At 47.9% G+C, this 12410-nt stretch overlaps 2 protein-coding genes across 15 annotated transcripts in view; one reads left to right on the top strand and one right to left on the bottom strand.

Annotated features, from left to right (window-relative positions):
* The window catches only part of Srrm234 (Serine-arginine repetitive matrix 2/3/4), a 357763-nt gene that overhangs the window by 106744 nt on the left and 238609 nt on the right, over positions 1-12410 (top strand). Inside the window, exon 1 of one of the 14 annotated variants that reach the window (XM_075888717.1) lies at positions 9106-9372. The exons of the other annotated variants lie outside the window; for them this stretch is intronic. Coding sequence (XP_075744832.1) covers positions 9245-9372 — 128 coding nt within the window. The 5' untranslated portion in view covers positions 9106-9244. Of the gene's footprint in view, positions 1-9105; positions 9373-12410 lie in introns of those variants that run through there. 14 annotated transcript variants of the gene reach the window in all.
* Positions 891-3317, bottom strand: LOC142803565 (uncharacterized). Its single transcript, XM_075888687.1, has 5 exons — positions 3227-3317; positions 2950-3117; positions 2168-2255; positions 1920-2093; positions 891-987 (listed from the first exon to the last, which is right to left on the bottom strand). Exons 1-5 carry the CDS (start codon positions 3315-3317, stop codon positions 891-893), a joined length of 618 nt encoding a protein of 205 aa, XP_075744802.1.

Below are 12410 nucleotides of genomic sequence, written 5' to 3'. Positions count from 1 at the left end.
GCATTTTGAAGCAGCGCTTCAGGCGGTTATATCTTGTGGATGCAGACACCATTGATCAGTGTTGCCTCATTGTCACAGCAGCATGTGTGCTACACAACCTATGTAGCAGAAGTCGCGACACATTGAGCAACTTCGAGGATTTACCGAGGGAAGACGACATTGAAAATGACAACAATGGAGCCATCACAAGCACTGCAGCTGTTAGAGAGATGTGTAAACGCCGACGCAAGAACATTGCCGAAACCCAGTGCTGAGACTTCAGGTTCAGTGTTTTACATGCTTGTGTGAACTACTTTGCAAGAACATTGCCAACACACAGTGCTGAGGCTTTTAAATGTTTTGCATACTTGTGTGAACTGCTTTTGCCGACACGCAGTGCTGAGACCAGATTAAGTGTTTTACATGCTTTTGTGAACTACTTTGCAAGAACATTGCCGACACAAAGACAAAGTGCTGAGCAGACTTTTAAATGTTTTGCATACTTCTGTGAACTGCTACGCAAGAACATTGCCGTGAAGACTTGAAATCGTGTGTTTCACACGCTCTGCTCTTCCGATTTTCACCTTCCTATGTGATTTGTACCAATGCCATAAAACGAGACTTCATGAGAACAAGAAGTTTATTTTTTTGCTTTATACGCTGTCACAAAACGTTCCAGCAGGGCCATTTTTTCTGTGTGTCGAGCAGCCCTGTTTTTTTCAATCTCTTCAAGCTTCTGCAGCAGCTGCACCAAAGGCGGATCTTTCGCCTTACGCTTCTGCACATCTGCTGTTTCCTCAGCACTAGACTCCTGGCTGGCTGGGGCTGCAGCTTGCACTCGAGCCTCTGGTTCTCTGTGAAAAAATATATTGTATAGTAGTGATGCTTTTACCTCTCTTTGATGACCAAACTTACGTTTCCTTGTCCTCTCGAACCATTTTGCACCCCTGTGTATAAGTCACGATTGGGCTGACATGGTGTTGCTTATCCATGATGTCTGCCATTTCTCTGAAAATTGAATGCAATTGGCATCAAAGCATTAGTATGTACATGGCAACGTGCCTTCCGTCACCACTTCCACTCGCACTATAAAGAAGTTTAGGAGAAGATAGAGGCTTGCAATGATGTGATCTGTTGAACAGGAAATGTCGCTTGAGCCAAAGTTATCACAAGAGGAAAGACAAGCCCTCTTAAACTTTAGCTTCAACATCATTCTCTTTCAATTATCTTTCATGTTAAGGCAGGAGAAAGACAACAGGAAATCAGCCAGTTCGGTTTATTATTGCATCCATAACCGGCAAATAGTGCAACAGAGGATCTCTGGGCTGACGTGTGCAAACAAAGTAGTGCTACTAGTGCATAATGGAATACAAACAAATTATGGCCAGACCACACGACTTGTAGGAACCATAAGTGCACCCTACAGTTGTGCAATCGCCTGTCTACAGTTCCCATAACAAGGATGACAAAAATAGCTGAAGCTCCAGACTTGCTAGAGACTCAGACTTTCCTAATGCTTCAGCGTAATGTGACTTTGGGCGACTGGTTGCATGTAGTGCAAAGAAATGAGAGAAAGAGATGCATGATTGCTAACTAAATTTCTTTTGCACAAGCCCTGCCACTTTAAAAACAAAAAATTGGGGTTTTCAAAAACATTTTTGAAACTCCTAACAGCTTTTTTGTAGCATGTAGGTTGTTTTGCATGATAACTTTTTTGGGGGCACATTGGGGTTTACTGTAGGGCATATTTGTTCTGCAGAAAAAAAATTCAGTAAGGGAGAAGGCCGCTTCAATGAGCTGGTTCGAGTGAAAAGAAAAACCATTTAAGTGCGTGCCACTGTGCAAGTTTTTTGTTTTCTTTTTCTACGCATGAAATAGAAGTTGTTTATGGACTGAATTACGCACTCAGAAGGAAGATATAGTAAGCACTGAAAACTTACTCTTCAAACCTACACTCCACAGTTCCGCTGCCGGACTTCTGATTGTTTTCTCGGGCTCTTTTGTAGGCTCTTTCAAGTGATTTCCACTTATTCGTCACTTGGAGCACACTCAGGGAGCACTCGAATTCCTCATTCAGGGCATCCGTCATGTATAGGAACAACTGCTTTTTGTTCCTGTGAGCAAAAAAAAAAAAGTTAACAAAGTAATGCACACGTGCTTATCACCAACGTGCTCATCACTGCCTCACCTCAGTCCTCCCTTCTTGCCGATGTTTCTGAAATTCTCCTTATATTTTTCAATCAAAAAAATTGCCCGCAGCTTCCCTCGGGGGAACACTGAGGAGGATGCGGACCATATAATTGGTTAACGGGGTGTTAAAGTGCGACTTACTTGGGTCGATGGCTAAATTGGTTAACGTGGTTGTGAAATGGGGTGTTAAATTGCGACTTACTTGGGTCGATGGCTAAATTGGTTAACGTGGTTGTAGGAGGGGGTGTTAAATGAGTGAACACGTACACACGTATGCGAAAGGGCGGCGCTGGTCGAAGGGACGTCGATCATTGTGTTTGTGGATTCGTTGGAATTCATTTCACCGCGACCTTGGACGTCGACGCGCCGTACAAACCAACCGACGAGCGGCAACTGAGCGAGCGAGCGCCGACCTTGAGTATATATACAGCACGACGGCGCATGCACTGTCAGCTGTTGAATGTTCTCGAAGCGCGACGCCACATGCGCGTCCACTGGAGAATCAGGAGAATTGTAGATGTCGAACGCGGTGTGTAGAGGAGGAAGGGTGCACAGATGGTGGAGGAGTGAAGCGCGCGCGGTGTGTAGAGGAGGAAGGGATGCACAGATAGTGGAAGAGTGGGCGACGGCGCGACGGCGCATGCGCGTGCGTCAGCTGTCGAATGTTCGAGAAGCGGCGCGGACGGCGCACTACAAGGCGCGAGTATAAGATGCTCCGCATCTAAAATCTCGTCCTCCGAACGCTCCATAGAGCTTCTTCCGAGTCGTCGCGACGCGCACGACCCGGAGAAAGCGCAGCAGCTGCAGCAGCGGACGCCTGCGTCGTTGGCCCAGCATTGTTTGGCGGTGTTGGCTGCGTTGTAGGCATAGCCGGCATGGCATGCTCGTTTGTCGGGTCAGCATTGGCAAGACGACCCGACGCACAAACTACCCGCACTTGTCTCCCATCTGAAAAAGGCAAAACAACAACCACAAAAACAAAACAAAGGGTAATGAAGAAATGTCCCCGTCGGGCCAGTGAGCGGACAAATGGTCCAGCATGCTTTTCCAAAATTACCTGAGGTAGTGTAGAGTTCGGCGTCGCCGTCAAAGACGATAACTCCAAACTCGTCCACGACGGGAAAAATTTCGGTCTGGTCACCGTCCATGTCCGCGACCACCGGCATATTTGTCGTCTGCTGGTCGCGTTGTCGTCTGCTGTCTGCCAAGCATGCGCGGGGAGCAGGTTGTGTGGCTGCACCCAAAATGCTGCACCCTCGCGATGGGAGGTTCAAGGGTTCACGGCACCGCGGCAGCACCTTACCTGCACCCGCCACAATCGAGGACGTTGGTGCAGGGGGCGCCGCTGCACCTTCGGGAATCGAGGACCTAGGTGCAGCGCACCGTGAAAAAGTGCAGAAGGTGCAGGGAACCTACGCTGAATCGAATAGACCTCATGACTGACGTACTGCCGGTTCTCTTCATGGGCCACTAAATCACCACCTCCTATCACTCTCCGCCCGAGTCACGCGTGCACAACGAAGAAATGACGTAATGTTTATGCACGGACACATAAAAAAAGTGCTGCATTGATTGATTGATATGGGGGGTTTAACTTTCCAAAACCACGATATGATTATGAGAGACGCCGTAGTGGAGGGCTCCGGAGATTTCGACCACCTGGGGTTCTTTAACGTGCACCCAAATCTGAGCACACGGGCCTACAACATTTCCGCCTCCATCGGAAATGCAGCCGCCGCAGCCGGGATTTGAACCCGCGACCTGCGGGTCAGCAGCCGAGTACCTTAGCCACTAGACCACCGCGGCGGGGCGCTGCAAGGCATTACTAAACACTTTCCGTTCCATTACACACCAATATATCTTATTTTTGAATTGCATACCGCTCTCTACGCGGTTTTCTGGTACCAGTAGTTGGCCTCATGCAAGCAACGGTGGAGTTCGCTCGCCCAAGCCGTCGCGTGAACAAGGTTAGCCTGTGCTAGCGACTGTTCGCGCGAAGGCAATCTACGTCGCTCGTCGCTGTCGCGAGCATTTTCGCGTTTATGAGGTTTGGCCTTGAATGCTTTAAAAGAACGGCGAAAGAAAAGAGCATGATTAAACGTGTCCTTGTCGGTCAGTATGTTGGGGAATCGTGAGTTGCAAGTGAGTGGCAGTTGTCTCGTTCTAAGCATGGAAAAAGCGCAATGAGGGTGTCTCTTCATATCACGTATGTGTGGCACGCCAACACGACTACAAGCTATCAAATGTGCAACAGCGTATAGCCAGATATCATCGCTAACAAGTAACACGCAAGTATCGTTTAATTTTAGCTCATCTATAGACTTTGCGTCCACCTAAAAGTGGTAATACCGTGTTAATCGTGAGAGGCTGGATAGGTGGGGCTATCTGGAGGCGCAAAAAAAGAACCTGGCAAGCAGGAAACGTATTCTATTCCTCCGCGAATGCTCATTCGCAATAGCTATATTGTATTGACCCCTCTGCGTATACCTGAATGCTTTGCACGCCGATACACACCACTATAGCTGAGACACACGAGCGAACATGGCTGAAGCGCGCATCCTCGGGCACCTCGGCAGTGCTGCTTGGAACGGCATCCATTTCGGAAACACTGTTCTGCAGAAGGTCGATCGAAGCAAAAATAATTCGCGACGGCGCGAATTACGGGGATTCCAAGTTCCCGGCTATCGTATAGAACTCGAGTCGACACTTTGTACGGTGACGACAGCAATGCAGGTGACAAGGCATGACTGAATGTGTCCGCCTAGCACACGAAATGTTTGCGCAGCAGCTGAGTCTGACGTCACTCTTTTGTGTGGAGAAGTGGTCCGCTGTGCCTTGATCTGGAGGTGACCGCGAGGTAGCGCCACTGCTGGTGCTCCAAGCGCTAGAAATGACGGGATTGCCGGCCGTTTTGAATAGTGCTAAATACCAGTGATATAAATCAATAAAAGGGATAGTTATTCATCCCTCAGTTGCGTTTTAGGTCGCGAATCGCTGCTACGGGGTCTATAGCTACTCGCTGACTCGAAAATCTTGGCATGAGTAAATTTGATGTCAGTGCTCTTTTAAGAGAAGGGGGGGGGGGGGGCGCTATGGCAGCAAAGATCAGCGCGCGCCTTGTGCCCCCACAGCAAGCGGGAGCTTCTACGGGCTGCACTCAACGTGAAAAAACGGCCCCAAAAGTGTACCTGAAGCTGCCGTGTTCCCTTAACGTTTACACTAGGGAGACACGACACCGCTTTTGATCTGTCGACTGTCTTTGGGAGTGTCTTTTGTCTTGTCGTCGTCATATTTTTTACACTACAACACAAACAGTGCGCCGTTGCTGGTGTTTTCGGTCTGTCATTTTGGGGCGTCGTCGGCGGCCTAGTGTGACCATGAGGTCTGGGACTTCGTCGGCGGGAGTCTCGTCGGCCGATGGTCTGCGTCTTCCTCGTGTCTTCGTCGGGATCGCGTCAGTGTCTTGTCGCTCTAGTGTAAACGTGCCTTTACACTAGTGCTTTGTAGAGCTACGTTAAGTCGGATGCTAGCATTGTTTCGGTAAGCATTCGATTATGTTGTTATCGCATTCGCCCCGCCGTGGTGGTCTAGTGGCTAAGGTACTCGGCTGCTGACCTGCAGGCCGCGGTATCGAATCCCGGCTGCGGCGGCTGCATTTCCGATGGAGGTGGAAATGCTGTAGGCCTGTGTGCTCAGATTTGGGTACACGTTAAAAAACCCCAGGTGGTCGAAATTCCCGGAGCTCTCCACTACGGTGTCTCTCAATCAAATCACGGTTTTGGGACGTTAGACCGCACACATAAACCAATCATCAATCAAGCTATCGCATTCATTGCTTCGCCCTTTTGGCGAAAATAGACTTTTTTACATAATCTTTATTAATGGTAACACCACATTTGCTCGAACTAACCTTCTGCCTGCTCCCAATGTATCTACCTGGCGAGACCATGTCATTAAAATAAAGCCAATTGGGAGCGAGGGCGACTACTGGAGAGGCTAGCGCTGCTGTCGCTGTGACGTAGTAAATGGCATCACGTGACTCGCCTCTGCCGTCGTCAGTGCGGTGCGCCTGGTTTCAACCGAGAGTCGGTTCATTTTCTAACTTGCAGGTTTGTTCATACGCTCGTTGCCCCAGTACCGGGCGCATTCGAGTAAGCCTTAATGTAAGTGAGCCTTGCCAAAACGTCGCCGTACCGATACACTTCATTGATAAAACGCTAATTGGCGAAACAACTCCCCATTCGTTTTCAGGTGTGCAGCTCACTCAGCGGGCACCTTTTTTTTTTTTTATGCGTGTGCATGCATCCTCAAAGATTTTGTGCCGGAGATGGGAGATAAATTTTGGGTATGTATGACGGTGTATACTACATGGATTTGTAGGCATAGGAATTGATTGCTTTTATTTCTACCAAGCTAGAAAGAACGATTCCGAAAACGTGTAATCGCAGCAACCATTCTGTTCGGCCCTTCTATAGTTGAAGGAACGCATGATGCGGTATCTAACTTCAAAAACGAAAACAGTCTCTCATTCATTTACACCACGCACCGCAATCGAGAGGAACCACCTTCCAGCAGAAATCACATCAACCACCGGCAATAAACGTTTTCGAGAAGCATTACCCAGTGTTATTTAAATATAGAAGCCCGTTTTACTTTACTGTTATTATTACTCGCTGTATTTTTTTACTGGTGTATATATGTATGTATTTTTGAACCCGCCCCCCTCTGTATTCTTTTGGTTTTGAGAGGTAAAATAAATGAATAAATAGCGCTCGCTCTGGTGCGAGTTTTCGTGCATACGCCAACACCAAGAAGATGCATCTTCAATAACTTGCCGAGAAAACGAAACAACCCAGCATTGATTGTCGCGTGTGCAGCAAGCACTTTCGCGTTGATATCTGATAATTACGACGTGGGACTTTCCGGAAATTTACGCATAGGAATTTGAGATATGTTCATGCCTGGCCGACAGGCCTTTTCCAGCTGTCGGCAGCTCAGGGCGGTGACAATGATTTCGTCCTAACGCTGTAATTTTGCGTTGCACATTCGGACGTCTCTTCTGTTAGCAGCCGTGATGTGCTGAGCATCTGGTAAATCAATTGGTTGATTCCAGACGCCAGCAGACTCACTGAAAACAAGCTACAGTAATTGTAGTTAATAGTCGAGCACACGATGGTGTGAGCAGGTGTGATTGCAACGTTCGCGCATCGCAACAGTCAATACACCCAGCGCAGAGAAGCGAGGATTAGGGAGACAAATTATATGTGGGTGAAGTTTCACTTATTGAAATATATGTCTGATAAAGAATCGTCCAGTAATGATTCTGGTGGAAATAGCAGGCCACAGAAGCCAGGGTAGTTGTGAAGAGTAATGTTATTGCTGCAAAAAACTCTAGATACCCTCATGAAAGGTCAAGCGAACTTAGCATCCCTCGTTCTCTTCGGTCACTCGATACCGCTCTGAAAACGATAAGCCGAGGTGTTGCCGTTAATCTTGCGTGTCAGTCCACCCTGATCAGACCGTCTGGACCGTGCACTCTCCGCGCAAAAGTTTGAGACAGGTGCACGCAATCACGCTTGCATCACCAAACATAAATGTTTGCGCAATGTGGGAATGCTTCGACTTACAGATTACTAGGTAATTTTCATGACAAGCCACCTTTTACCGGAGCGCCTCTTCACGCTGTGCGTCCATGGCGCCATGCGCACGCGCTCCGTCGAAAGTGCTCGTCGCGGCCATGACCGTACGTTGCTCGCTAAAAATCTTTGTTGGCAAACACTCTAGATTGTTTCGCAGCTAATACAAACCCAACCAAAGCTTGCGAAGCGAGAACAGCCTCAGTGAAACAGCCTGCATCACAGTTGTCGAACACGTCGCACAGCCGGTTCCACGTGATGTCGCTTTATACGTAACAGAAGGATTCTGGCAGATGGCGCCGTGGTGTGTCCTTGCTCCCAACCTTAATCAAAACTCACCGCTAGTATTATCGATTACAATATGGAACTCTTTGTCCATATCGGTTGTGTCACAGAATCAACGTCATTTCAAGCTGCCCTAATGGTGTTTTTGGGAGGAAACACCCATAGGCTAAAAGTATTCGTATGTCTTGTAAATAGAAACATCTTCCACATTAAAATTGTATTAAGCAACATGGTCACGTGAGTTGTACTTTGCCTTGTGTATCTTTTCCAGGCTCTCTTGTTGCCTCCTCTGGATTGAGCTCCAACCTCTGTAGCTGCATTCATTGCTTGGCGAGAATTATGACAGTAGATATTGTTTAACTCCAAGGATATGTCATTCAATTTATTTCGCGGTTTTTATCATTATATGTAGACACCTCGTTTTTGTACCCGACCTCCTACGTAATGCGCTTTCTGGGTTCACACATCTGAAAAAGTAGAACCCATGGTGGGCTTGATAGGAGCCGCGTTCTTTGGAGGTGATGGTTGGTAGGCGCCAGAATTCCTGTGCTGGTCACAACAGTGCGTATAATTGCACCACTTTATCGTTATGTAGGTCGAAGAGTCGCATATGTAACTGTTACGAAATTTTCGCTTGGTCTCATGGCGACGCTTTATTGCCGATACGGAAACGGGCTTAGCCCAAGTGTCAACTGTTGATTCGGTAGCGCATTGATCACACGTTGCCCTATATATGCGGGGGCAGTATCGTGTACCGAGTCTACAACTTTGGTTGTACAGCGCTTGCTCAACTAATAAATAAACAGCTCGAAAAACTCGTCAAAACGTACAGGGCCTGCGCAATGTTTCTGCTACGAAAGAAACGGCCCTCCTATCGATGACGAAGGAACAGAGAAGCCAATGTGCGCCGTGGCGGCATCGATTTGTGCGAGAGCGCATGCGCGGCGCGTCTCCGAATTGGCTTGTTAGGGTCTCGCCGAGTGGCCCTCTCCTGCCAGTGCGGTCGGCATCCCCGGCCACCATCGCGGCCGTCATGTGACGCCTCGCAGCCGGCTCTGGCGTTGGCCCAGGCCGTTGAAACCAAGTCTTCCACTACAGTCTTCCACTACAGTCTTCCATCGTCGTCGTTGTTTTGTTGTTGTTGTTGTTGCGACATGCCTCGAGCAGAGTTCAGTGCTCAGCCAGAGGAGCTGTTCCGCCGCCTGTGGGAGGTTGCTGTGCGAGCCGCCCTGACTCAGCCACGGCCGCGGCGGCAGCGCCACCTATTGCGCAGCGTTGTCAGGTGAGGAGCCACACGTGGCCCTTGTTGTCTTCTCGTTGTTGCGTGTTGCATTCAAGCTTTGCGGCTAGTAGCACCAGCTGCAGTGCAAGTAATGTCAACACATAATGACACCTGAGCGTGTTTTAAATCTGCAAACGGGTACAAGAATAGAGATTGATGTGGTTTAACGTCCAAAAACTGTAGTACATGGCGCCGGAAACCCGCTGGAATTCTTTAACCTGACCTAAATCTGACGGGCCTCGAGCATTAATCGAAATCGTGGACGGGATTCGATCCCGAGCAGTCGAGCGTCATCACTACTATACCTCGCGACAAATTTTTACGTGACATCATGTGTTTTTACTACGTCAACGTGCGATTTCGCAAGCGCATCATCCAAGCTTTATGGTGAAACAGTTTTTTTAAAATATAGCTTATATATTGCTTTAGTCGAAAGCTATGACAACCCTTGATATGTATGCACCAGCGAAGGAAAAATACATCGAACCACGTGCGAAGCGGGCACCGTGCTTTTATTTGTTTTTCAGAAAGCAGTGAGATATTCATAACTGAAGGAGCAAATGAAGCGACAATATTTATTTTTTAGAAAAAAAAATGCATGCTTGAGCAGAACCATTGTGATAGAAAACGCAATGCAAATGGCAAGAAACCGAGTCCTGAATTTCGCCGAATACAGGATTGCAATTGTCGTTTTTTTTTTCTTTTGGCGATCCAACAGCTTTCTTAAAGGGGCCTTGCGACACTTTTTGAGCACGTATTTTTCATCGATCCTTCTGGTGCTGTGGAACGCGCCGATACCACATGGCAAGGCCGAAAAAGACGCTGTTGTAATTTTAATTCACCGGACAAATTACCTCGATTTCAGACTACGGCGACACGCATTGGCGATTTTTGTTATAGGAAGTGACGTGATGTCCTAAGACGTGACGACAAACTCCGTTCGCTTTTGATTGGCTTGACGCCAGAAATAGCGTGCAATATTCATATGGTGGTAGCTAGGCCATACGAGTGAATGCTAAAAACACCATAAACTTTTTAAAACTTTCTCTGAAAGAAATGATTTCTGTTTCTAAATGATGTATTTTCAGAACAATGAACACAGCACTTAGCCTGCGAACGAGGCTATGGTGCGCCAGCAACTAAAAGTGGAAACGCTGCGTCTTTAGCGATCCAAAATTGCGACAGGTGGTGGACGCCGGCGTGGCCGTGAATCGTGTCTTGCATGCAAGCCGAGAAGTGACGCCACCCAAAGCGTATGTGCGTATCTTACACAGTGTGACTATTCTAGGCACTATAGTCAAAAACAGCGGTAGCGAGATATTTATTGTGTGAAGGCCACAATTAGGTTACATTTCTGGAATGTCTTTATGAGACGCGCGCCGCCGCAGTGGTCTAGTGGCTAAAGTACTCGGCTGCTGACCCGCAGGTCGCGGGTTTGAATCCCGGCTGAGGCGGCTGGATTTCCAATGGAGGCGGAAATGTTGTAGCCCCGTGTGCTCAGATTTGGGTGCACGTTAAAGAACCCCAGGTGGTCGAAATCTCCGGAGCCCTCCACTACAGCGTCTCTCATAATCATATCGTGGTTTTGGGACGTTAAACCCTACATATCAATTATTATGAGACGCGCGCTGTGATTTGAAGCGGTCTTAGAGTTACTCCTTCTACCAACTCATCGTCGGAACAAACACGTTCCAATGATCGAAGTTCACATAAATGGGCGCCTCATTCCTAGAGTATCACGCATTTATGTGTTTGGTTTATTTATTTAAAAAACGACTTAATTCGCACACACTCGAAGCTTTACGCAATACTGTTGAAAACACCTTAAGAATGATAGGAAGAATCTGAGGGGAAAATGGAGGACTCCGAAAGTCAGCTACTTCGTGTAATACAAGCTTTTGTTATTAGTAAAATCACATATACTGTCCCTTACCATCACCTTGAATTAGCAGAGGAGGAATCGGTCAACACCCTCCTCCGCAGAGTTTACAAATACGCGCTAGACATCGCAATCAATACCTCTAACGCACGACTCCACCAGACAGGAGCCATAAATACCTTATGTGAAATCCGTGACGCCCATTTAACAGCTGAATACGCAAGGCTCGTGACCACTAGCGCAGGTCGCCACATTTTATCGTCTACACGAATTAACTTCACCTCACTCACCAATGCTATATACAACATTCCCCGAAACACACACAAACAATTACTCATACCGCCCCTTCCTAAAAACATGCATCCAACATATCACACTAAGCGTAGAATCCAAAGAGCAAAAACTCTTCAGAAAAAAATTGCATGGAGCCAATGACGTGCTCAATGTCGATGCGGCAGAATACCCACCCTCCTCATCCTATGCCCTCTCTGCTGTCGATTATAACGGCAAGGTGCTCACAACGGCATCCATCACTGTCAACTATTTGGAGGAGGCTGCCATCGCTTTAGGTCTATCCATTCCCAATATCACTATGATTGTAAGTGACTCCAAAACTGCCATACGCAACTTCAGCGCAGGTCGCATCATCTCATCAACTGCCCTTTCAATTCTTAAGAAACATCCTCCCACGCAAGACGTTGCTCTCATATGGACGCCCGCGCATGCGGGGTTGAGTGGCAATGAGGCGGCTCATACCTGTGCTCGAGGAATGACCGGCCGAGCGCAGGCCTCTGATGGCGCCTTAGACTACGCGGCCTTTTTCGGCGCGAGAGATCGTCTTCTTACCTTCCACAATATAACAAATCACTACCGCCCACAGCGCACTATATACTCCCCCACACACACACACATCATGGAGCTTCGCGCTATACCATGAAATACTATGGCGCCAGTTACAGACCCGTACGTCTCCTACCCCATCTTGTCGCCATCTTATACACCCTGCGATATACCTCTTCCCTTTGTGCATATTCTGTTGACAACGCGCTAACCTAGAACATATCATGTGGGAGTGTACTCGGAACCCACCACCTAATTATCGACGCATTAATAGTGAGAAGCAGTGGGAGGCTGCTATGTGCAGCTCGGCGCCCGAGGT

This window comes from Rhipicephalus microplus, chromosome 3 (assembly GCF_043290135.1).
Source record: "Rhipicephalus microplus isolate Deutch F79 chromosome 3, USDA_Rmic, whole genome shotgun sequence".
Lineage (NCBI taxonomy): Eukaryota > Metazoa > Arthropoda > Arachnida > Ixodida > Ixodidae > Rhipicephalus > Rhipicephalus microplus.
This window is presented reverse-complemented; position numbering and strand designations above follow the sequence as displayed.

Excerpts from the sequence above, each read along its gene's own strand:
- LOC142803565 (XM_075888687.1), bottom strand. The coding sequence starts at position 3,317 with ATGGACGGTGACCAGACCGAAATTTTTCCCGTCGTGGACGAGTTTGGA. Across the intron at positions 3,118-3,226 it reads CGAACTCTACACTACCTCAG|ATGGGAGACAAGTGCGGGTA; the intron begins GTAATTTTGGAA and ends TGCCTTTTTCAG. Across the intron at positions 2,256-2,949 it reads TGCTGCGCTTTCTCCGGGTC|TGTTCCCCCGAGGGAAGCTG; the intron begins GTGCGCGTCGCG and ends CATCCTCCTCAG.